Here is a 26,871-nt window from a genome sequence, read left to right as displayed (position 1 = left end):
TACTGACTCACAGCTGAGCACATGAGCTCATTCCATCTCAAAATACAGCAGTTAATGAGAACTCTCTGATTGGCAAGGATGCATTCACAGCAAGTCACCACAAGCATCAAACTATGAATGAAGCATGTGTGAACCAGCCCTATAGAATTTCATTTCAATTGCTGGGTCTGCTTGTGTGGTCCTGTCTTAAAAGGGATTGGCTTAAGGATGTTGCTGAACCCAAGAATGCACCTGGAGGATTCAAGTAGCATCAATCTCCAGAATAACTGGTATCAGCTTTGGTTGTGCAGCCACTCCTGGTAGAAAAGATGACTTGGCCACTTTTACACATGCCGTGATAAACTCCAGAATAGACTGCTGTGTATGGGGCTACTTATGCCTGGATAGCACAACTGATGAGACTGTGGTGGCCATTTAATAACAGCAGTATGCCACATGAAAGCACTGACAGCAGTGCTTAAAGACCTGTATTAGCTTACTTCCTTGGGTTGCTAGTCTTCATTTGAAGTGCTGATCTTAACTTAGCCTTAGCAAATTGGGCCTAGGGTTTCTCAAGGAGAGCCTTCTTTCATGTGCACTTCATATGTGCTAAGATTATCAGGGCGACACAGCTTGGAGTACCAGAATTATCTGTGGCTATAAGGGTAAGTACAAGGGGCAGGGCCTTTTCGGTGGTGGTTATGCTCATCTTCTAGAAATCTCTTACCCATTGAAGCTCATGTATTATGGTCTTCAATAAACTTTTATTTCATCAAACATAATGAAATTAACATTTTATCCAGTCCTTATTACATTTTTACTGGGAAATATTGTGACTGCTGTGATTCTATTATAATGCTACTGCTTCCCCACCACCACTACAAATGTCTATTTATTGATGTAACTTTCTTGCTTTTATGCCCTTGTGAATTTCCATGCTAGTGCTGGCATATCTGAAGCTACAGAGCACACACTGAGCAAGCTGATGTTCATGCAAGAGAGAGGGGACAGATTGCAATACAAAGGGAATAGCATCTCATAATGGTGCTGGCACAGCTGGGCTTCAAGACTACAAAGCACCGAAAAAGTCATATCCCCAAATATCGGTTCATTTTGCTTAAAGCATCGCACACGGTGTTCAGGTCACTCCGAAGATCCTGGACGACATTTTCAATACTTCTGGTGTCTTTCAGAATTTCAATGCTTTGGGTATATGGGTTGAAATATACAGAAAAGGGACGGTTGATTGATTTTGCAAACTCCCTGTAAGAAAAATAAAATTAAACTCCTATTTCTGCACATCCAGATAAGAGAAAATTAGATTTGGGGGTTGTTTTTAAGGGTCAAGAGAAACAACTCGCCTCATCTTCTCTTTAGCTTCTTCAAAACTTTCTGAGACAAAGTAAGCTTCCTGGAAAGTAGTGATAAGGCATTCTTGCAAACAGGTTGTCTTTGGATCAAATGTTTTCACATTGGCTTTATCAGACAAAGCATGCTGCAAAATACAACACAGCATCTGTTAAATTATATTATAGAACTCTGAAGTGCTTTTATATCATCATTATAGTATGCTCTCAAACAGTTGCTAGACCCACATGTTTTATCCCGAATGGCCTTTCATCATGAATAGGATAAATCAATTTTATTTTACAATCTATTAGGTTCTCTACGATCATTCTCCTCCTCCTCCACCCCCCCCCCCAAATTACTACATAATCAAGAACAATCAAGAGACGTTTCTACCCTGTAGGAAGCATGTCTAAATCATCACCAAGAAGGTTATTAAATATATATTCCAAGCATAATTGCAGGTGCAGCAAAATTATCCACTTTCCAAAGGCAGAAGGCAATAATGTTCACCTGGACAGGTACTTTTAAATCTCACCATGTCATTCACACAATCTGTGTCATTTGTCTCACAGCCAATATCCCATCATGAGAATGAGTTTAGATCTAGAAATGGCTTGAATATATGCTAAACAGTCATGTTTATTTATTGTATGCTGATAAAAGACGTTATCCTACTAATTTCACTGGAGCACTCTGAATGCTGCCAGGCAATGGCCAAGAGCTGCATTTAGGGGCATGGGAAAATGAGAAAAGGATGTGCAGCTACTTCCAGAAAAGTCATTAAATCATCTTTTTGTTTGTGTCAGGGACAAAAATGTGAAAAACAGTCTCTTATTTTACTTGTTTGAAATTGGCTTGGATTGACCAAATATGGCACTGTCAGGAAGTCTCATCATGCATATTCTTTAGACACTCAGCAAGATTAGAAGGACTGGACAGTAAATGGGTGGTCAAGACTGCTCTAGATTGCTGTAGGATGACACACCTCTTTGTTAACTTATTAATCAGTCACTATGTTGGGATATCTATTGTTCATGCTGGCAAGCCCTGAGCTGAAGCATCCTTTAAGGAAACATACTAATCCTTCCCAAAACAATCCAGACTTGGTACATGGATTGCTTTGTTAAGAGAGCATTTTGGGTACATTTTAGAGCTAATAAGGCATAAAGGAGGATACAATCTCTGTGGAACAGATGGCCCAAAGGGCTTAGAGCTTTGTAGGGTAGGGCAGGGCGCTTAGTGATACTTTATTGTATTTGGTATGTTTTTTATCTTGGAATTGTAAGCTGCTTTGCACTACAAGGGAAAGGAAGGTATATATAAAACTAGAATATCCTTGACTTGTACCCAGATGACTGCTTCTTGCAGTCCATTCCTTTGAAAAGGAGCACAGCAAAGTTGCAACACAATGTAGCATCATCAAAACAATTTGAATTTTGTGGCATTTTAATAACTTTTTATTTCTTTAAATAAACAATAATTGAAGCTACAACATATATAACATAAAATTATAACAGTTGTTTCATATGAATGATAATACTCCCAAATTTTATCCAACCAAGACAAATCTTTGTTTTTAGCAATACTGATAGTTTAATATGTAAATAAAAAGATTTAATTTTGTCTACAAATGCTGTTCGTATTGGTCATTTTTTACCTTACAAACCTTACCTAAGTCTATTCTGGCAGCTGAAAACATGTTGAATGTGGATGTCCAAAATTTTCAGGGAAGAGATTCTACATAACGTAGCAAAAATACTAGGAGCAGTGTGATGCAGTGGTTAGAGTATCAGACTAGGCCATGGAAAACCTAGGTCCAAATCCCCATTTAGGAATGAATTAACTACAAAACCATGGGCCTGTCTGTCTGTAGGTCTGTCTCTCAGTCTAAGTAATCTCACAGAATTGTTGTGAGGCTAAAATCAAAGAGGAGAGAACCATTTACACTGTCCTAAGTTCCTTAAAGGAAGGGAAAGTTAAAGATACAATAGATTAAGGAGAAAGATGTCACACATTCTGGCAAAATATATGAAGACAGGTGAAACAGAGAAAGTTTTGGATGAAACTGATATCATGTTTAGGATGAATTCAGCTTATGCCAGAAGGAACCAGCTTCCCAGAGAAGTACATGTGAGATTCCACAAGATAATTTTAAGGGATGAAATTAATTTATCCTCCTGTAATGTTGATTTGCAAACATACCTTAAGTTCTCCAATGGAAGACAGAAGGCCTGCCCCATATGCCCGGAGTTGCCCATCTTGCTTACAAAGGCCAAACTCAATGGTGAAAAAATAGCACTGCAAAAAGAAAAACACAGTTGGGGACAGCTACAGATCCCTGCAGTTGTTGAAAGTAGCTTGCTTATACCATTCATTCAGAATTTCATGTTTTCTCAACAAGTTCAACCAAGGACAGCCATGGCTCAGTTCCTTAAAAACTATTTCCCTGTGAAGAATTAAATCAGCACTACTATGATTTATTTCCTTGGGTTCTTTAATCGTATAGGATTCATATTAAGGAAGAATCACTATCAAAATCACCATGAGCCATGAAAATACTTTATGGGTCCATGTGTGTGTGATTTGCTTCAGCATTCTCCCCACCACATAATCAACCAAAGAAAAAGGCACGGGGCTGACAAATCATTCACAATGGACAGCACAATGAACCATGTAATAAACCATGCAAACAGTGAAGTTGAATCTGGCTCATGAGAGCTTACACAACAGAAAATTTGTTAGTCTTTAAAAGTGTCAGAAGTCTCTTTGTTATAATAACTATGTTATCAATAATAAAGTAAAAGCAATCAATTTCCACAATTATGAATGAAGTAACAAAAAAAATTAATGAGATCTATTTCTCCTGGGTAAGTCTGTAGAGGCAATGCTCCCCTCTGTGATCTTTTGGTCCTTGTCAACATTTTAAAACTGACATTGGACTGTAGAAGCACCAAATGTATGAAAGGTTCTCAACTCTTATCTGAAGTACACACAGCTGTTACTACTTTTTCTTGCTGAATCTGAAAAATATATTCTTCTCAAAAAAAAAAAAAACCCAACATCAGACATTCAGAAGGTTCATCTTGGAATCTTCAGTATAGCTTCAGGTGTGGGCAGATGCTGAATGACATTAGTTTGTTTCCAGCTATTTTTTAGAGCTGCCAGTATCACTGCAGCTGGATTACCCATGGAAATAACATCTCATTTGAGTGGCTTACTCATGTGAGCTTAAAAAAAGGCTTACATAAAAAACTTGAACTAGCCAAGTGGAATTTGGGGGGGGGGGGGGACTCTGAATGGCTGACCTTAGTGACTTTTGAAGCCCTGCTCACTTTCAAAACCAATTTACCATGCAAAATTGGAAGATACTTTTTCAGCCAAGAACAGAAGTCTGAAGCCCCCTTGGGCTCACAGAACCAGTTCTGTGTTTCTCTGGATCCTGGCTTTTATCTTCTGTGGTTTAAAAAAAAAATGATATGCAAATTGGCTGTATGACTTTGCATATCAACGTCAAGGCCTTTTATAGTTTATTGTGAATTTGATTCTGAGCTGTTAAGAGCTTCAGATTAAGTATTTTTGTAAACAAAAACAGACGAGCAAATTAACCGAGGCAATTGAATCACTGCAGCTTTTTGGAGGGGGACATGTGACAGTACTATTGTGTGTGCTAATTCCTGTCTTCCTGGTTGTCTACCTGAGACATCTGCTGAGGGATCACTTGCAGTGCAGGAGGAGGAAGCCAAATAAGCAAGATATTTAATGTGCATTCTTCATTCTGACCCTGCCTTGCCACCTTCAGATTATTGTCACACTGGATATATCATTATACAAAATAGTTGCCATGCTGGCCATAATCTCCCTGTCACATGCACTCATTTGTAGATATGCAGTACTATTTGTCTGTCTGCCTAAGAAGTTTTGTATGTCATTGAATTTATGTTTATGTGTAAGATCAGCTATGGCAGAGAAGTACCACAAAGGAGTGCCTTAAAAGGGATGTATTCCAAATCCATGCACACATGCCAAAATAACAGATTTTCAGTTTTAGGGAACTCAGTCTGTATTTTGTGAACATATATAATACACCAGATATGAAATGCTCAGATGGTAAAATGTATTTGTGTCTGCCAATTCCTAATTTTTTATCAATATTATGCATTGAGGAGTACCCTTCGAATGAAAAAAAATATGTTGCAATGAATCTACAAAGCCTTTGTTAGGCCATGGAGTGAGGTATCTCACCCAATGCTGCCATCTTCAGAGCATTAGTCCTTAATGCAATTATTTTAACCACTGCAGAATAATCAGTACATCACATCTGTTGATTTCAGTGCTTTAGAGAACTATTCAGCCAACGAATCACATTGATTAGGAAAACACACGTTAATAGTATAGGATTCATATTTTAAACAACTGTCCAACAAGCTCCCATCAGGTTTACTCCCTTTAATTAACATCCTGTCTATTAATCATTTTTATTCTTTTACAATCTCAGCCTTAAGTATAGCTATTTGAGTTTTTTCATTATTCTTAAATAAAAAAGACTAATTAAATTCATTTCTCAAGCTCATCCAATTATTAAAACAAACATTTCTCTTCTGGGATGCTCTTTGGTTTTCATTGGCTGTATTTCGCTCTTTCCTTTTAAAACAATGGAAGAGGATAAATGAATAGCAATTCTCAATTTAGAAAGGCTTCTACATCTGTGTATGTTTTATGCATTTATAAATGGAGAACCTAATGCATCCAAGTGCTTATCTAGTCTTACTGATAGATACATATGATGCAAGACAATCACGTGTAACAATGACTAAGCAGGACTAAGAGCTGGATAGTGGCCCTAAACTATACCCAATATTGCAGTGTAACAACACAACACAAATTCAGCAGTGCCTCATGCTGCCCCCTGATGTTAACAGTCTACACCCCCAATTTGCTTAACCACAAGATGCACTCATGTGTAAGGGTGTCTTGAACTGGGAAAAAGGGAATTGCCCTGATTGTGTCAGCAGGAACCAGAGGAAAACCTAGAAATGCAAGATCAGCAGAGAGGTGTTTTTTCTATTGCACCATTAAATTGGAGCCTATTGTGGAAATGATCAATGCAACATGCAGGGCAAGAAGAAGCTCAGCTGATAAAAGGAAGCAAAGTTTCTAACATTTTTTTTTGATGGTGCCATAAAGACCTTTGCTTAAAGCAACATTTGGACCATGAATCAATAAGAAAAAAGGAATGAAGATTTTTGTTTTAAAATATATAAGCAGGAATACAGAATAGATGTGAGAAAGTATTCCTCACATCTCGTGAATCAGCATGGGATCTTTCCAGTTCATTGACTCAGTTAGTCGAAACATATCAAACACAAGGGCACTAACTAAGCACATTGTCTGGAAGTTACTGGACCCATTGAAATCAATAAGATGTATTTCCAAAAGATACTTTTTGGGTGCAGGAACATGTATCTGTTCACCTATTAATGATACAGGCAGAAATATGGTTAAATTTTACAATATGTCTTACCTAGTACAACTCAAAACCTATTCTGCCGTCTCCCCTAGGCAGCTTCTCCACTTGCACCTGCTGATGTGACCTTGGGTCAGTCACAAGCTCTGCCACTGCTGTCCTTGAAAAAGAGCAGTTTGTGTCAGAGTTCTCTCAGCCCTACCCACCTCACAGGGTGTCTATTGTGGGAAGGGGAAGGGAAAGGAGTTTGTAAGCCGCTCTGAGACTCCAAGTGAAGGGTGGGATATAAATCCAATCTCTTCTTCTTCTTCTTCTGGTGAGAGCATGGGGAGGAAGGTCTTGCTTGCAGTATACTAGCAATAGGTGAGCTTCATCCTGGCTAAGTTTATCTTCCTTTCCCTGCAGGTACTATAAAGCTTGGGTGTAGCCAGAAGTGCTAACTTAGGGACAAGGGCTTCCGGGATCTTGTTTTGGAGCCAGTGACTTTGGAGGAACCAGCTATCAAATTCCAACCAGCCCAAGATATACTATTATGTTTGTTCAGCTTATTTATACTGTATTTCCTTTTGTTCTTGTAGACCTTTGTTCTTGTCAACAGCCTAGCTGCACAAGTAAATTGTTTAGATCTCTCAGCTACTAATACAAAGACAGCACAGCCTTCAGTTCTACCCAGCCTTCTTCAGTGTGGGGCCAATCAGAGGGGGCAAGCAGGAGGGCCATTTGGCCTGAGCCTCAAACCCGGGGGGGGGGGGGGCTTTTAAAAAAGGCTAGAAGAGCATTTGTTAAATTAAAATATATCCAAATGAAATTTTTATTATCTATTTATATTATTTATTCTTTTTATTCTGGTTAGGGGATAGAGGTTGCCCAGGACTCTCCAGACCTCTTGAGAAGGCTCGGGGACTACTTGCATGCCCATGTGAGGTTCCAAAGAAATCGGCAATTTCTTCCAAATACACAGGAGCCTGTTCCCAAGCCAAAGCATACCCTGTTTCCCCGAAAATAAGACCTACCCAAAAAATAAGCCCTAGCAGGATTTATATGCATTTGTGGTATAAGCCCTAGTGCTGAATGTATATATAAGCTGAATGTATATAGTGTGTCTTCTTGAGAAAAAATAAATATAAGACAGTGTCTTATTTTCGGGAAAACATGGTAGCTTTTTGCAGGCCTACAAACTGCTGGCATCAAGAGCATGTAAACTGGATTAAAAACAGTTATGTTTACATTCAGAAGTTTTTACTATCATTAATTTATTTCATTTTTTTTAACTATCATTAAATACATTAGGAATTTCCTGGTGTTACCCCCTTAAACACAGTCAGTCATAGGCTCTGAAGGGAGATTTTTTAAAGGATCACTTAAGCATCCTAAAGGTATAGCAACCTTGAAAAATCAACATGGAAATAGCAGAAACTTGGATGTACAGATCAGGTATATAGAATATGGAGAATTACGACATAGGGGGGAAGCTTCAGCCACCACAAATTGGTTTTAATCATATATGTTTCTGTTCTCATCCTTTAAACAGAAAAAAAAAAACAGTTCTCATCCTTTAAACCAGAAGTTGTTATACAAGTGCAAAAAGTGTTGTTCAAAATACACCGGGGGGGGGGGAGGGGGACGACACCTGCTCCTGGTGGGATAATACACCCACTGGCCCTACCGATACTGCAAAGAGGTTATTTGTTCCTTGATTATCTCACTTTTGGCAGTTAATTTTCGTTTGCCTGTTTTGCAGATTATTCCACACTGTCAAAGTGTCGAGGCAACTTGGGAATTGAACTTAGCCCTCCTCTGTTTATTAATGAAATAGTATAGCAGATGAGGAGTCGCTTCTGCAGAATTTGGACTACAGATAAAACACTGCAGCAAAAGGAACTTTTCTGTAGGGGATGAAAGCACTGGCTTTCCTAGACTGGATGAAAGCCTTGTGCACTTTAGGGCCTTTTGTTCTGGAAAAACAGTAAGGTCAAAAAGCTACAATTCATGTTTAAATTTGGACATGCTAAACCAAGGGAGGGTGTTAACCTTAGAAAGCAGAGAAACGTCCTGCTTAGCAAGATAATTTTTAAATTGGACACCAACTACTTTAGGGCAAATAGTATGAAAAGCCAAAAGAATTAAAGTTGTGTTCTGCAGCTAACCTTTCGCTTTAAATGAGTGGTAAAATGATTGTTCCCCAAAGCATAACTTTGGTCACCCATCGTCCATTTTCTCCTGAAGTCAAATCCAGAAGTTAAACAGGTACGAATAAGGTTTCATTTGGATATTGTCTCTTTATGTTCTGAGCTGAGGGTCCAAAAGTCATTTTCCACTGATGCCCAGGATTTTTTGGCTTGTGGGGCATATATTTTTCTTGTGGGGCAGCTGGAAAGAGGAGAGGACAGGAGAGGAGAGGAGGAGGCTCTTTGGGGGAGGGCATCTGGGCTACAGACCCACCACAGTTGGGAGGTGCTGCCTTCACACACCCCCGCCCAGTCAGCGAGCCCACACTAAAAACAAAGGATGGGGGGGTCTTTGGCACAGTCTCCCCCATTCTTTGGCACAGGTGCTTCAAGCGGAGACCCTCATGTGGCTTTCCCTCCCTTTGTCTCTCTCTGGTAATGGGTGGGAAAATACCTTCCCTAGCATTACCTGCTAGGGCAACAAGCGAGTGGACGGGCAAGGAGGCTGCAGTGCTGGTGGCTGGGTCACATGACCAGGTCAAATATTCTAAAATGTTGCAATTTAGTAAGCCCTCCTTCCCTTCTTTTCTAGACAAGTCAATACAATTCTCCTTTAGCGTTTTACAGCTTGTTACTGGTATCTTTCTATAGAGCAACTTGGTTTTTTCCATCTCCTTCTTCAAAAATGTAAACAAGAAGTGCTAGTCATCCATGCTGTTTCAATGCAACCTTTCTTGGGAAAAGGAGCATGCCACCACAACACGTAAGTGAGGTTCTTACAGCTGACTTTGGAATGTTGTGTCTGTTGAAAATATATGTTGGAAGGTCTAAAATTCAGTCATTATAGGGTTAATGTGTGCTTACCTTGTGTGCTATTGTTTAAACTGACCTGGAAGGAAACCTGGCACAGAGCTAATGGAAACAAAGCCTGCAAAACTGAAGTCTGTTTACTCACAATCATTGGTTACTGTATTCAGGTGATTTCCTTCTAGGGGTCAAGAAGAAGAAGAATTTCCATTATTGTAGACCGTGTGGTCAAAGTGTAAAGATGTAGCTTTAGGTGTCTTTGTTGTTTTGTAGATTTCCTGTGTACCCTTCCCTTTAGAAATAAAAATTTTTACATAGAAGAAAATGCCTCCTCTCCAGTGAAGCAAAGATTCATTGCAATCTCTGAATATTTAAGTATTTTAACCAGTTTTTTCCAACATATTCTGGTAGCAGAGCTGGATGGTTTGATTAACTGATTTTCTCTGATATGCCTAAGTGAAGTAACTTTTAAATGCTTCAATGGATTGAAAAAGAGAGGCTCAGCTAATTAGAACCTGAGAGCTTGATTTTAAAACAACCACTTTTTTTCTTCTGCAAGTTTTTACTCTCTCTGCCAGGCACACTGCAGCTGTGAAAGGTGACTTAGATTCATGTTGATTTAAGAAATCTCCCTACACCAGCTTGCCTGTGCTACTGTAGCAGCTGATAACTATTTCTTTTGAAATTTTTTTGCCTTTTTGTGTATTTGAAATCCCAGCAGAGGAAAAGCTGATTGCTTGCAGCCAGCCCTTGCTTCCTGCTCTGAAGACAGGATTAACCCTGTGAGCGCCTGCTGAGTGCCTGCTAAAAGCCTGCAAGTCAAGATGAGTGATTCACAGACACCAAGCACGACTTCTGAATCAGCTGCAGATGTGAGTATGTTCCGTGCTGGAGATCCCAACCCAGGGGGGTTAGGTCCACTCAAGTTGACCCAGCATAATTTTAATTGGTGGCTCAGCTCCCAAAAGAATAGACTGCAGATATATGGGGCTGAAGATATTTTAATAAAGGAAGTCCCTGCAGGTCAGCCAGAGAAAAGTGCCTTCAGAAGACTAGATAACTATGCCAAGTCCTTGATTATGAGTTCAGTTAATTGCCATGATGTGCCTAGCCTGCATATAATAGAAACTTCCACATTAATGATTGAACACCTGAAAGAGAGGTATGGAGGGGAGACAATGAGTAAGATTTGACTTTAGAGTAAAGGAAAGTGATTCTTTATCTGATTAATTAAAGAAGCTAATGGGGACTTACAATCAATTGAAAAAACCTGGAAAGACTCCTGACCAGTTAGACATGATTGCTGCTATACTGAATGGACTCCCTACAAGATACAGAGGTCTAGCAATGTCTCTAAGACACTAAAAGGATCTAACACTTGATGGTTCATTGATGGTTTTAAAGGAAGAGTATGACTCCAGAACTAGTCAGGATGCTTTGTCTAATGAGATGTCTAGGGCTGCCAAGCCACGGCGGGGGATCCACACGTCTTCACAGGATCCCTGCCGCGGGGGACAGCGATATGCGTTGCACTGCCGTCGCCAGGATCTGACACTATGCGTTGCTCTGGCAATGGGGCTGTTTGGAGTCCCGTTGCCAGAGCGACACGTAGCGTCACATCCTGGCAAGGGCGGTGCAATGCGTATCTCTGTCCCTCGCAGCAGGGATCCTGTGAAGACGTGCGGATCCCCCGCCGCGGCTTGGCAGCCATAGAGATGTCTGTTTTGAGTTGGAAACATACACACAGATTTAAAAGGGAAAAGAAAATTTAATGTTCTATATGTGGTGAAAATCATCTGGCCAGAGATTGTGAATTTAAAATTCCAGAAACTGAATTTAAAAGAGATACCAGACAAAAATCCATTGGTGCACGTGTTCAGACTGAAAGAGTGACACCTGGTGGAAGAGGAAATCATAGCAACCACAGAGGTTTTAGACCTCAAAGGGAAGTTTTAATGCAGCCAGCAGAGGTTATGCTTTTAGAATCTGTGATGAAGATGATAAAAATAAGAGTATTTTTAGTACACTGGATCCTGTACACACATATGCAAATATAAGGACTTGTTTTGTGAACTTGATACTAACAATAGACCTGAAGTGTACTAAGCTAATAAGGAACCTCTTAATATAGAGGGTGTTGGGACAGTGCCAATTAAACTCCTCACTACAACTGGAGAAGTGATGGATGTTAAATTAAATAATGTGGTTCTGATTTGTGAAGCAGCTGATAATTTAATTTCAGCCAAAAGACTTATGGAAAGTAATCATAAAGTATTGCTTAAGAGAAGGAAAGGAAGTAAGATTGTTGCTGAAATGTCTGGGATTGAATTTGAAGTGGAGGAGAGAAATGGATTTCATTATCTTGTGGATGTTAGTGGAAAATCAGAAGTTGATGATGCTGATGAGAGACAAGTTTATCAATCTTGTAGTCATCAGAATTGCTTGTATGCATGGCATTTGAAGTTTGCACATCGGGGGGTCCAGAGTGTTGAAAAGTTGCTAAAAGAATGTGGAATTTCTGCTGAAAGTTGTGACAAGAGATGTGACATGTCTCAAAGCAAAGGGAACTCCTCCAAAGTACACTGGCAAGTCCACTACTCACAAGGAGAAGTTCCTAGATACTGTGTATAGTGATCTTGTTGGCCCACTAGTGCCATCCTGTGCCAGGAACAAATACTTTGTGACTTTTACTGAAAGCAAAATATACTTTTGTGTATATGATGAAGATGAGACACTGAATAAATTCAAATACTATGTGGCCACAATTAAAAATAAGTTTGGCCAAGCACCCCAAAATTATGCACCAATGGGGGTGGAGAATATTGCAATGCAGAATTTAAAAGATTTCTAGAACTTGAAGGGATTGAACACAAAGTGTCTATCCTGCACTTGCCTCAACACAATGGCTCTTCTGAAAAGCTGAACAGAACAATCTAGGACATGTGCAGGGCTATGCTAATACATTCTGGTCTACCAAATACCCTACGGGGTGATGCTGTCAACACAGCAGTGTATTTATACAATGGAGTACCCTCAAAGGTAACTGGAACCACTCCATTTGAGGACTAGTTTAGAAAGCGGCCTGGACTAAAGCACATCAAAGCTTTTGGTTCCAAAGGGTATGCTCACATACCAAAGGAGAAAAGGGGAAAACTTGACCCCAGAGCTGAAATCGGACTTGAAGTAGGGTATCCTGTTGGTGGGAAAGGATGCAGGATATACATCCCCCAAAACCACATGGGGGATGAAATGTTGTATATGTAGATGAAAGCAATTTGCCATGTGCTTCCAATGCAACTGATCCAAAGAGTTCTGTGACTGCTCCTGAAGAATTGGTTGCATGGTTACCTGTGGTGACCACTGGGGAACTGGCAGGTCTACCTTCTGAAGAACCTACCAGAAGAGAAGGGAAAGTGGGAACCGCTCCAGAGGAGGCAGCAGAACCCACAACAGACCCCACAACCAGTGTGAGATAATCAGAAAGAAGCTCTAAAGGGCAACAACCACAGAAATATAGATTTTGTGAAACTGTACAATCTGCAAAAGAATCTGAGAACTGGAAAGTAGTATGCAATCTGCCTGCGAATGAAAGAGACAGATGGATTGAAGCAATGGAACAGGAAATACTATCCATATATGAGAAAGAAGCATGGACTCTTACAAAGTTACCTCCAGGCAAAAAGCCTGTTGGATGCAAATGGGTATTCAAAATCAAGTATAGAGATAATGGGACTGTAGAACTATACAAAGCATGCCTAGTAGCAAAGGCTATTGTAGAGATATGAACAAATATTTGCATCCTTGTGGACTGATGTTTGCTGACACACCATATGAATTGTGCACACACACACCCAGAGGTTCAGGGAACACTGTTTGAATCGTCAAAGTAATAGACTTTCACCTGAAGAGAAAGTCTGCTTGCTGCCTGCACTTTCATGCTAATGAATCTGGTGACACACAAAGATCCTGGCCTGAGGGAGAAGAAGCACATGTCGCCATTGTCAGTAGAAACCACAGTTTAAAGACAAGTAATCCCCCATTGCTGGAAGGATTGATGTCATGCAATCCACGTACTGAACTTTACATCTGAATTGCCGTTTCCTCTGGGAATGTTTATTTGATTGCCTGGGAAAGCTGGTATCTATCTGCACATCAAAGAAAGGTCCTGAAGCAGAGCTTTGACACCTAACCAGATGGTGGTACCTACGTTAGAGGGTAGTGTTTCAAGCACTGACCAAACCCCTAGATCAGCCCCTTTTATACATGCACCTATGAGCTTAGAGATGGGACGGCTTAATGATCAGGTGGATAACAGAATGGCAAGGTTACCAACCACCCTAAAGATTGAGGTATAAAAAGCAAGGACAATGCCTTAAGCCCTTGCTAGCCAACTACCTTCAACGTCCTCTTTCTTCTTTAAAACCCTCCCCCGTCCAGTTACCTACTCAATAACCTTTTGTCTACCTTTGGCCTTTCGGTGTGCGCAGCCAAGAAGGTCCACATTTGCCGGCTGGTTCTGGCAGTGTGCTTAGAAGCCCCCCCCCCCTAGATTTACTTTCAATCCCCAATTCTTATTGCATCAGACAAGACTACTGGAACAGGCAAGTATTAAACCGTATACCTACCTACCTCCAAGTAAATGAGAAACTATCTTGATATCTTTCTGTAAATCTAAAGGAACCGTGAGTGTATGCGAATGTGAGACTGATTTTGTGTGTGTATGTGATTTTGATATTGCTCAGTAAAAAGACAATTTGTTTTGGAAAGACACCAGTCTTGTCTCCATCTCTGGGGCCCTGGGGGTAGACACGATCTCCGTAAAAGTTAGCCATCTGCTGTAAATAAAGCGATTGGCGTAACACTATTCACAAGAATATGGGGCTGACTACTTTGAAACTTTTGCTCCAGTTATCAATCAATCAACATTCAGAACACTTCTTAGTGTTGCAGCATCAAGAAGAAGAGGAGGAGGAGGAGATTGGATTTATACCCTGCCTTTCACTCAGAGTCTCAGAGCAGCTTACAAACTCCTTCCCCTTCCCCTCCCCACAACAGGCACCCTGTGAGGTAGGGGGGGCTGAGAGAGCTCTGATAGAAACTGCTCTTTTCAAGAACACCTCTGACAGAACTATGGCTTGCCCAAGGTCATCCGGCAGCTGCAAGTGGAAGAGTGGGGAATCAAACCCAGTTCTCCCAAATTAGAGTCTGCACACTTAACCACTACACCAAACTGATTGTAGAGCATCTTGATATAAAGACAGCATTCCTCAATGGAGAACTATCTGAGGATATATTTATGGAACAACCTGAGGGTTTCAAAGTCAAAGGACAAGAAAATTATGTTTACAGACTCAACAAAGGACTCTATGGACTAAAACAAGGAGCAAAGGCTTGGTATGATAAAATTACAGAACTATTGCAGAAGCAAGGCTTTGAGCAAGCGAAAGTTGAACCTTGCCTGTACACTAGAATTAAAAATGGATAATACCAATATGTTTGTGTTTACGTTAATGACTTGATCGTATCTTGTCAAAACAGAGAGGATATTAAAGAAATAGCTGATGGACTGAACAAGGAAGTAGAAGTCAAACAGCTTGGTAATGTAAAACTCTACCTCGGAATACAAGTTGAAATACTCGAGGATGGAACCTTTCTTCTATGCCAGAAATGAAAAATTATTGACTCTATGAAACACTGCAAAGCATCATCCATACCACTTGAACCTGCATATCTAAAGGGAAAAGATGGAACACCTCTCAAAGACATTGGAGAATACAGAGAAGCAGTTGGAAAACTTCTCTACTTTAGCGAAACCACGAGGCCTGACATCACAGCAGCAGTTGGTATCTTATGCAGAAAAATGAGTTTGCCTAACCATCATGATTGGAGTGCAGTAAAGAAACTAACAACTAACTGAAAGGACTGAAAGGAGCAATGGACTTAGAACCGAAAATTGCACCATCTGAAGGGTCAAGACTAGTTGAATACATGGATACGCGCCAACTGGGGAGAAGAATCGAACAATTTCAAGTCAAGAAGCCAATATCTGTTTTTCTATGGAGATGGACTAATAGACTGGACTAGTAGAAAGCAAACTGTTGTGGTGCAGTGTAGAGCAGAAGCTGAGTGTGTCTCAGCAGCAAGTGCCTGCAGTGAACTTGAATGGATTTTTCATTTGTTGAAGGACTTTGGAATAAGAGAACCTGTGCCTGTACTTATGGTTGAGGACAATCAAGCTTGTATTACTATATACAAGGGAGAAAGCACCACAGTGAAAAGTAGATCTATTGGTATTAAGTGTGCACTAGTGAAAGATCTGTACCAGAAGAAGCTAATTGAGACTGAACATTGCTGCACAGAGGAAATGGTGGCTGACGTTTTAACTAAGCCACTGACCAAAGAAAAATTTGAACGTATTGATGAAATGTTGAATATGGTTGATGTAAATGTTAGTGAATCATGAGTGATGTTTGTTGTATGTGCATGTACAGTGACTTACATGTTAGACCTTGAGAAGGGGTGTTGGAAATATGTGTTGCAAGGTCTAAAATCCAGTCATTATAGGGTTAATGTGTGCTTACCTTGTGTGCTATTGTTTATCCTGAACTGGAAGGAAATCTGGCACAGAGCCAATGGAAACAAAGCCTGTGAAACTGAAGTCTATTTACTCACAATCATTGGTTAATGTATTCAGGTGATTTTCTTCTAGGGGTCATGAAGAAGAAGAATCTCCATTGTTGCAGACCGTGTGGTCAAAGTGTAAAGATGTAGCCTTATATGTCTTTGTTGTTTTGTAGATTTCCTGTGTACCCTTCCCTTTAGAAATAAAGATTTTTACATAAAAGAAAATGCCTCCTTTCCAGTGAAGCAAAGATTCATTGCAATCTCTGAATATTTAAGTATTTTTACCAATTTTTTCCAACATGAAAATGACAGTGCACAGTGTTGGCAAGTGTGCTTATAAATGTGTTTTATCTGTATTGTGCTGATGCTTATGTGTATGCAATGTATGTGCATCTATGTATGGGTTTGGGAATGCTGTGTAGTCTGCTTGCTTTGGCCTGTCTGCATTCAGAGGAGCTGCTGTGCCATGTGCTGCCTGCACCAACATGCTAATGAGGACACACACACACCTACCTACCCAGCCTGCCTTGGGAAAGAGAAGGCATTCTCCATCATGCTCAGCCCAGAGACTTTCACAAACAACAGGTATTCCACCATCAAGGAGTTTCTGGATAGCACGTAATTCTTTATCTGGTTTGCCTATCAACAGAGAAGACATCCTGTTTACAGCTCTTGGACCCAGCCAGAGCCTCTACTACAAAGGGTTTCCATGGCAATGCAACTTTCACACCTTGACCAAATGGTCCGATTGAAGTATAGGTTTAGAATTTAAATATTGCCCCACTCCCTCTAGATAGGTACGTCACCTCCCAATGGCCAATAGACACAGGGAAGAGGACGGACAACAGGTAAGAGGTTGGCCCAGAGGCCAGCCCCAAAACCAGGTTTTAAAAGGCGATGCACACCTTTTGTTCATCGCTAGCCGCCTTTTACCCCACCCTTCTGTAACTAGCTAGACATCCCCCCCAACCTAGGATACTGAAGCTCTGCTAGAGGTAATTCTTGAGTGCTTCCTTGGACTGCAGCCAAGGTTAGCCCACACATGTTGGCTGGTTCCACCCGTGTGAAGGAGGCTAGATCTTTGTGTTCCCTCTTTCTTCATTGAGAAGATCAACTCCATCTTCTGGACTCAGATAAGTATATCCGGCATCCTTTTGTGTGTTACCTCCCTGTTAGTCACAGTTTATTATTTTCTATATATATATTGAATGCTTCCTATTTCTACTGCATCTAAAGGTTCTTGTATGTTTGAGAGTGTGTATCAGTTTTGTGTATGCCTGTGAATTTCAATACTATTTAGTAAAGACAACATTTATTCTTTAAACATCCAGCTGTGTTGTCTCCTCCTTGGGGAAAAGGAGTGTTAGTTCTGATTCTGACCTCTGTATAAACAGATCAAAAGAACTCATGTGCCCCCATTGTACATAAAACGGTATTGGGCCAGTGGATAAATCCTCCACCAGAGGATTTCCGCTAACAACAGCCAGTGCCAATCAGATACCAACTGGAACCCTTTGAACTATTTGCTGCTCACTCACTTGCCGCCCTTGTAGAGTACAGGCTGCTATTGTTGGAAGTGGGGGAGATCTGGCACCTGGCCAAGAGGTAGAAAGCTGGCTGCTCACTCACCCACTGGCCGGCATGACTTAATTTAAAAAAAAAAAAATCAAAATGGTTTCTGGTGTGGCTTTTTGTGGGGCATAGCTTTTAATTAAGGGAGTGGGCCTTTAATATGCTCCACCATAGCTACAAGCCAGCCACCAACAGAACAGAACTTTCCTGCCTCCCCCTCCTGTTGCTGCCCACCAAGCTCCCTAAAATCCTGCTCTTCTGGGACAAGGGCCCTCAGGAACAGCACAGTGGTAAAGTGGAGGTCTTCAGTGGGAAGGAGGAAACACTAAAAATTATCCTCCCTTTTTGGCCACTGAGTGACACAGAGTGTTGGACTGGATGGGCCACTGGCCTGATCCAACATGGCTCATGGTTATGTTGTGTTGTGTTATGAAAATGATGATTTAATCCATCCCAATTCATTCTTGCAACCTGTAGGACAGATCCTGTCTTGTACTCTGCAAGCAGGGCCAGTCAAGTCTCCTAAAGTGGTACCAGACCCTCACCCTTGGGCCTGGCCACATTTGGGGAGCTGGAGCCACTAGACTCATACCTGTTGGACATGTTGATCCAGCACGATTCCCCTCTCAGCCTAAGGCATAATAGGCTGAGAGGGTAGAAGCTCTTCCTGCTCTGGAAGCAGTACTGGGACTCATCTTGTCCAGGCTTAACTGGGGTCAGAATCATGCAAAGGATGGTGTGGCCCAGGAAGGGGGGGTGTTAAGTGCCAAGATCTCACAACACAGTCTTGTTATTTTTAAAGTACAACAATATATAGTGTCCCATATTTCTATTATAGTCACTGGACTATCTCAGCATCAGCCCACTGCCTCTACTGTCCCTGCTGCGTGGAGGTGGATCCTGGTGGGCTTGTGGACTGGGTCCTAGACTGATGCTTAGTTGCCCCATGTTATGGGGAGGCAGACGGAAGTTCTGGTGGAGGACCTCCAGCAGGCTCCTCAGGGGTAGCCTCTGAAACAGATGGGCCAGGGGCATCTACCCTGCATAGGTCTTCTGGAGTTCTCTGCTCTGCCCTGGGCCATGTTTCTGGCTCCTCAGGCTCCTCCTTTGAGGTATATGTTGAAGTCAGGAGCTAGCTCTACGGGGTCATAACAGGTCTCAACATAAATTTTGGCATTAGATATGTAATTCCCATTAGTGGTCCCACCGTGTGGATCAATAAATCCTCACAACAGGGCCATGCAGAGCTAGGGTAGATGTTTCTACAAACCTGGAGCAGTTGCTAGTTTGCAGGAAAATCTTAAAGGGCGAATTAAGTGGAACGATCTCACAAGAGGGAAGTGATTTTTGCCAGTTCTCCTTCACCACCCCACCCTGTTCCCAAAGATCCTGTGATTCTGAGGTTGGGAAATTCCTAAAGATATGGGGATGGAGGGACCTCAGTGTAGTTTAATGCCATAAAGTTCACCCTCCAGGACAGCCATTTTTCTCTGAAGGAACTGATCTCTGTCATCTGGAAATCAGTTGTAATTCCAGGAGATCTCCAGGCCCCTTTTCTGGCAACCTTTTCAGGAGCTATATTTTAGGGAATGGAACCGGAAGAAGGAGGTGGGAAAAGATCTATTCCATGAGCAAAGCTCCACTTGTGATCTTTGGATGCAACCCAATGAAAAATAATGTTTTTTTTTGTAATCAAGTACCATAGTTAGCATTCATTTTCAGTCATCTCATTAATCAGTATTTCTAAAAGATGCAAATATATTCTCAAAATTCCCACCATGTTTGAAGGTTTATGACAATGTACTAATGCACCATTATTTCAGGAGGAAGGATGGGCCTCAGCAGTAATTTCAGTAGTTTGTAAAATGTTCCATTGTCTCCATTATTATTCAGACATTATGCAGATGTAGATACAGTTGCCTCTTCCAAAAGTGCGATCATGTCTGTTGTACCAGATGTGGCTCTCAGGATGCTGACCATAGATAGCAGGAATAGATGTGCAAGTGTAGAGGTCATTTTAAAAGACTTAAAAGAATGGCTCCTGCATTACAGTTAGACCCTGGAAATGTGAAATAATGACTATATTTGTAGAATGCAGCATCATTAGGAATAGGAAATTCCCATAATATAACATGGCTAGACTATGACATGGTTAGACTATGTTCAGCCACTGCTGATTTGGCTGAACATAGCCTAACTCAAACAGGATACAGTATTTTGTTCCAAGACACTGAAAGGCTGAACAACGCATCAAATGACCATGTCAGATTACACAGGGAATTCATAAACATAAACAACATTTCAACAGGAAAGGGAGTTTAAAAATAAATAGGGCATCGTTTCCTGTCCTGAAAAACACAAAAGGCTCTACATCTGACAATAACACTACAGATAAGATTAGAATTTCAACAGCCAATCCACATGCAAAAGAACCTCCTCAGGAAACAGGAAACCTCCTCAGGAAACAATCCATGTACAAAAGAACCTCCTCAGGAAATCTCCTTCATTAGCATGTTCACAGCCTGGGGAACTCCTACAAGATAAGGAGGAATTTCACATTACCTTTTTAAACCCGTTTTGAAGCCGTTTTTGATCCGTCATGGAGTAAACTGGTATAGGGCTGCCATTTCACACATGGCTTTCCCCTTCCGGTAAAAAGCTGGATCTGAAGCGGTTTGCCATTTCAGACTGCATCGCTTTTTCCCCGCCGTTTTTTGCCCGCGTGGGCAATCTCTGGCTTTTTTTTAACGTTCTCTTTATAGCGCTATAGCGCTGTAGTACTATAACAAAACACTCCAGACATTCCAATGGCGTTGATATACTGCTGTTTCATTATAGCGCTATAGTGCTATAACACTATAAAGCGAACGTTCCAAAAAAACAACAACCAGAGATCGCCCGCACGGGCAAAAAAACGGCAGGGAAAAGGCACATCGGAACTGGGAGAGGAAACTGAAGACTACTTGGAAGCGGTTGACAGGTAAAACGCTTCAGCCCCGTTTCCTAAACGGGACAGAAGCATTTGTGTCTGAAAGTACAAATATATTCCGGTAGGTAACCGGTTCTAAAAGGGTTCTGTTTGAAATGACAGACCAGAAACTGTTTGGGAACCATTCCTCTTCCGGATTATATCATCTGTCTGAAATTCCTCAATGACTCAGCCCTACCCCACCTTCCTGAGTCGATATAAGTTACCTGCCTACCATTTTCTTCTCACCTTGACACAGAGAGTACTCCATCTTTCTGTGTTATACCTCTGAGGATGCCAGTCACAGCTACTGGCGAAATGTCAGGTCCTAGAATGCCAAGATCACAGCCATACAACCCGGAAAATCTACAACAGCTCACTGAAAATGGTTTCTAGATAAGCAAAGAGAGACTGTTTTTAGAATCCCTTTTTAGTTCCAGCATTTTGTGTAAATTACTACCTTAAAATACATTTAGGCTCAATGAGCAGTAGTTCCTTTTGTGATTCCTTAAACATCTCTGTCTCTAATAGCGCTGCATTTCTCCATCCTCCCACTCCTTTGCACTAAGGACTTCTGCTGTAACACATACTCTTTGGCAGAGTCTATTAATGGAACTCCAAGCAAACAGCATTGCTCTGTTGTACTTTATCGACAGAAGTAATGAGGCTGACTTCTCACTTAGGGCCCACCAAACTGAAACCTAACTATGTGAGGTTTCAAACATTTATTCTTATATGTTTGTGACTGTTAGGAATTGCCCAATGTTAAGATTTACACTGTGCAAAACTAACATTTTCCTCTTTTTTTAGTATTTTAGTGTTAATAGATAGTGACTACATAAACAATATAATCAAAGTTTAGCCATATAATACTAAAACAGTTTTTGTAGGGTTATATTAATATAATCTACCCCAGTAATGTACAATCTTCCACAAGGTTTCAGAAAATGCTGGTCATATTAACCTCCACTAGTTACAGAGTATCTAATATGTACCCATTTTCCCATTTCTGTTACACAATAGCTTCCTCCTAAGCTCTTTTTAAATATTGTACAGTATTTGATCTGTGGGATCTAGGGTTGCCAATAGGCCTGGAGAAAAATGTCCTGTTGCTTTAATACAAATTTAATGGAATGTTATTTACCTCCATGCCGTGAAAAGCATCAACTGTCCATTTCCTCAGACGACTGCCCATTTTTTCCAGGCCTTTTAGCAATCCTGCCAGGGTTTCCCATATACCATTTATGTATATTTTGGGCACTGTTTACAAATTCATAACAAGGAGCCTGTCCTTCAATCCTAAATCAGACAATATACTGATAGAAGTCTTGACATTTAATTACAAATTGAATTTTTTACAAAGTTATTTTACACAGAGTTATGATATTTTAAGTTGTCCACATTTTAACTTTTTTTAAAGCCTATAAGTAGTATGATCAGCTCAAGGTTCAGCCCACACATAGTTTAGTGGTTTTCACCAATTATCTTAAATGTGTATTACTCTGTACTGGATTATGGTGATCATCGATTGATTTATCCTTCAAGTCATAAAACTACATAATTTAGACTATAGATACAGAAGTGGAGAAAGCACTTTAGTGGAAAACAAAAATATTATGACTTAGTCTTATTTACTAAATTCCTAGGCTCTCCAAATTGACACTTCAGAAAATACAATCCATTTGAGAACTCTCTCTTAATCAAATCTGGAAACACATCCAGTTGCACTATTTATTAACCATCACCTTTGAGCAGATGCTTTCACATTTTCAGCTGAGCATATGAGTTATTGATTTTTGGGAGAGGATCTGAGTACTGCTTATCATAATCAGCGCTGTAAAAATTGAGCCTTTGTGGGAAAATACCTATTAATGTTTCTTTTTAGCCTGCTGTTGAAGTCAGTCAAGACTTGGGAGCAATTGGTAATTAAGATAATATCACAGAGCCAACAGACCTTTTGATCCTGTAATCTTCTGTACGATTGTATTATTTATTTATAAAAATTACAAAAATGATAATAAAAATCATCTACAGTAACCTGACCCTTTCAGTAAACATTTCTAAAGGCCAAACAACACATTATCTGTAGTTCTATTAGTATTCATTTCACTTAAAAAAAGCAAACCAAAGCACCATGGGTACTTTTTTAGTAGAAGAATGGGATTCTACTACAGGTAGCAGAAGAGTGGGATTATTTAAACATTGCCAGCCACCTTTCCATTCAAAAACATATTCTTCTACCCCGCTTATCAGTGGCTTTTTCTCCCTTGGGAAGAAAGCAGCTGAGGGAGATTTTGAGCAGCAAAACAGCTGGCAGGGAAGTGATTACATAACCCACGTTTCTAGATAATACCAGTTCTCTAGTTCACTTGGATCTACACGTGGCTGCTTTGCACTGACTAGGAAAAATAATCACGGACATGATGTACAGTTTGGTGTTTGCCATCATGTCCCATCACAAGACACTCATACATTTTAATATCCTATTCTATAAATTTACCTCAAGTAGTTCTTTGGGGCAGCAAGAAAAAACAGGACCCCATGCCAATTTGGTTGTCTGAAAGCTTTGGAAAGTCCTGTTTCATTCCCATACTATTTACTTCTCATCTTTGGCGGGTTCAGATATCTGAGGTTTAATTTTATTAATTTATCCTAGCATTCTGAAGAAAGAACAATATGTATTGAAAACAGCTCTCCCTCCAATTGACATTAAAAAGTGTGTCACGTTCATTTATATTCAAAGTTCTCTTGAGTAGCTTAAGTGAACATTTGTTCATTTCTCTTTCAAGCTGTTGCTCTAGTTTTGGCTGTCTAAAATAGTTCACACTTATCTCAAGAGAAGCAGAACCAGCCTTTTGACATCCTTTCCCGGGCTCCTAGACAAGGAATTCTCTGAATGCCAAGCTACATGCTATAACCAGCGGAAAGGTAGATCATCCCTGTCCTCCCACACCCTTTTGTAAGCAATGCTGCCTTCCATGGAATCATTGTAACATCATTTCTCTTTACAGTGTAAAAGGATATAGCCAATCAAGTGACTTTGCTGTTCTCTCTCTGCTTTGAAAGCATGGGAGCTGCCATCATTTGTCAAGACACCAAAACTATCCCAGGCAAAATCATCTTAAAATGTATGCATTATGGCTAGGGTTGCCAGCCTCCAGGTGGGAACTGGTGATCTCCTGGAATTGTGACTGATTTCCAGACTACAAACATCGTTCGTTCGTTCATTTGTTTAAAACGTTTATTCCACCTCTCCCAGAGAAAATGACTGCTTTAGAAGGCGGACTGCATGGCATCATACCCTACCAGGGTCCTTCTTCTCCCTAAATCCCTGAAAAGTACTGAGACTTACTTAGTGAATTCAGCTCTCTTACTTTATTCGGAGAAGAACAAGACAAAGAAGCTGGCTCACAGGCCGGCTTATATGCCCCAAGGAAAACACACCCACACATCCCACACCCGTGAATGGTCTATTTACACTGATTAGATTATTCCTGGAGACCCTAGGTTCCCAATTGGCTGGGAACTAGGATCCGAGCTTCTATTGTGTTTGGGAGCGAAGCTCAGGTACCTCTCCTGCCCGCATGTGGAACCGGCCGAAACTGGATTGAGCACATGGCTAGGTCAGGACACAACAATCCCACTCCCCAGGCTCCACCCTCAAAGCTCCAGGTATTTCTGAATCTGGAATTGGTAACCCTAATTAGGGACATGAGTTGATGTCCCACGAATATGACAATCCCATTTGGGATGCACACTTCATCAGATACATAATACCAGGGGTCATTTCGTAGAAAAAGAGCTAAGGGAACTCATTAGCATAACTCATTAGCATATGCCACACCCCCTGACATCACCAGAAGTGTGTCATAAGGCCACACCCCCTGACATCACCGGAAATGTGTCATAAGGCCACACACCCCGCCCCCAACGGTCCCGGCCACCACCGCCAGCCATGAGGGGCCCGGCGGTGGACCTCCAAGGCCGGCGGGAGTGCTAGGAAGCCCCGCGAAGGCCCTCCCTGGCCCCAGGCAGGCAGGGGTGGGGAGAGGCAGGGAGGAAGCAACTTACCCTCCCTCTTCTCCTGCCTCCTCCTGGCTGAATGAGGGCCGGAAGCGGGGCGGCTGGAAGCAGGGGGCGGGGCTTCGTCATGTGTACCTCACCCGGGGGAACTGCGATCCCCCCACGACCCCCCCCCGAAATGACCTCTGCATAATACATATATACATACATTTGGGAGGAGGCAGTTCCCTGACCCTGTTTTGAGGGGAACACTCTTGGGGCACAGTAACAGAAACACACACACACACACACTTATGGATGTCCCAGTTGTACTCCTCAATTTGCACTGCACCCATGTTACCACCTTGAACACTTGCCCATGGCTCAGAAGGCAGCAAGGCAGAAGTATAGTATGTGCAAGTTGTTACCAGGATGTGACATAAAGCAAATATCCTTACCCCCTTGAGCAGCCACTATGGAAAAAGCCAAAGTGTGATAATACAAGAGTTGGTACACAACACTGCCAAGAGTGGATAACATTCAAGCCCTTTGTAACGATATGAGCTTATGTTTGTATTTCTGTATAGTGGTGATGCTGCTTATGTGTGTCTCTAGCATGAATACCTATGCAATATGTATTCAGGGATTGCTGTTTGGTTGTGTTGCTTTGTTCTGCATCTCATGCTTGCCTAGAAATAGGCTGGCCTGGGCCTGCCGTTGCACATACGGACCATGTGCGTCCCTGGAATGTATCCCATGACTCTTTGGGATGGAGAAGACACCGCGCCATTGCACCCACTTGGAGAGCTATGGAAAATCCCCAGCGAACCCCGGCATTCTTGGAATGGAAAGAGCAAGTGACCCTACTCCCTTAATCTGGTTTGGAGATCTAAAGACAATAGCGTTTATGGCTTTGGAGCAGGAACCAGATCTGCAAATCAAGAGGGTGTCCATGGGAACGGAAGATTCACACCTTGCCAAAAGGCACCTTTGATGTAGGAGTAGGATCTGCATATTGCCACCACCCCTCAGGAGAGCGTCATCCCCTCGTCATCCCCTCGTCACCCCCTCTTCATCCAGTAGTGATAGTTTAGAGGACGGGTTTTGATAGTTTATGGCTGGATAACACATGCCCCAAAAAGAGTTTATTTAAGGAGAAACTCTCCTTTGTCTCTCTGGTTAACCCACCCTCCCCATAGCAGTGCACTAAGGTGCTACAAGTGACTCTACTACTTAAGTTCTCCGGAGTCGCGACCCAGAGAGCTCACACGTGGTTTGGCTGGTCCTACCTGTGTGCCTTGGAGTTCACAAGCTGCTGCATTTCGGCTGCCCAGCGTTCCAAGGAGGAGAGTTCTTCCTCAGCTGGACCTCAGATGAGTATAGCCGTGCCCCATTGTGTCATCCCCATTTTGATGCTTTTGTTATTTTCTATGCTGTAATTGTTCTAATGTACTATTGTAACTAAGGAGCTTGTATGAATTTGTGTGATTCCGATTTTGTATGCCTGATGAAAAACCTTTAGTAAAGACAACATTTATTTAAGGACTAGCGTGTTGTCTCACTTCCTGGGATATAGCCGAGCGTCTCATTCGCCATCCGACCTCTGTATAGACTGGTATAGAACTTACGCACAGCCACAAACACCCAATTTTCCTTGGTAGATAACTTGGATTGGGTCTCCAGGAATTTCCTGGAGAAGTTGGCATAACAGATCTGGTGCCCCGTGTGAGGCGACCTTTGGACCCCTCGGAACCAGTACCCAACCATTTGGTTCCGAAGGACCCAAAACGTGGAGAAACGATCTGGTCGTTTGGACGCTCTAGCGTAGGGAAGTGTGAGAGGTTTCCGTCTGCGTGCTTGGCCTTTAGTGGCATCTGTACTGCGGGAGGGATTTCTACCCCTTTCCCTCTAAACCCAGGAGCATCCTCGGTTTCGCG

At 41.5% G+C, this 26,871-nt stretch overlaps 1 protein-coding gene across 3 annotated transcripts in view; it reads right to left on the bottom strand.

Moving 5' to 3' along the window:
- Window positions 1-1,067: 1,067 nt before the first annotated feature.
- TPH2 (tryptophan hydroxylase 2) overlaps window positions 1,068-26,871 on the bottom strand; it is a 116,119-nt gene continuing 90,315 nt past the window's right edge. For 2 of the 3 annotated variants that reach the window (XM_015417028.1, XM_015417029.1), the window contains exons 9-11: window positions 3,532-3,627; window positions 1,341-1,474; window positions 1,068-1,242 (exon numbers count right to left, since the gene is read on the bottom strand). In XM_015417028.1, coding sequence (XP_015272514.1) covers window positions 1,068-1,242; window positions 1,341-1,474; window positions 3,532-3,627 — 405 coding nt within the window. Of the gene's footprint in view, window positions 1,243-1,336; window positions 1,475-3,531; window positions 3,628-26,871 lie in introns of all 3 variants that reach the window. The other variant, XM_015417027.1, reaches the window with a different exon arrangement.

The sequence above is a fragment of the Gekko japonicus genome, unplaced genomic scaffold (assembly GCF_001447785.1).
Source record: "Gekko japonicus isolate JY-2015 unplaced genomic scaffold, Gekko_japonicus_V1.1 scaffold548, whole genome shotgun sequence".
Taxonomy (NCBI): domain Eukaryota; kingdom Metazoa; phylum Chordata; class Lepidosauria; order Squamata; family Gekkonidae; genus Gekko; species Gekko japonicus.
This window is presented reverse-complemented; position numbering and strand designations above follow the sequence as displayed.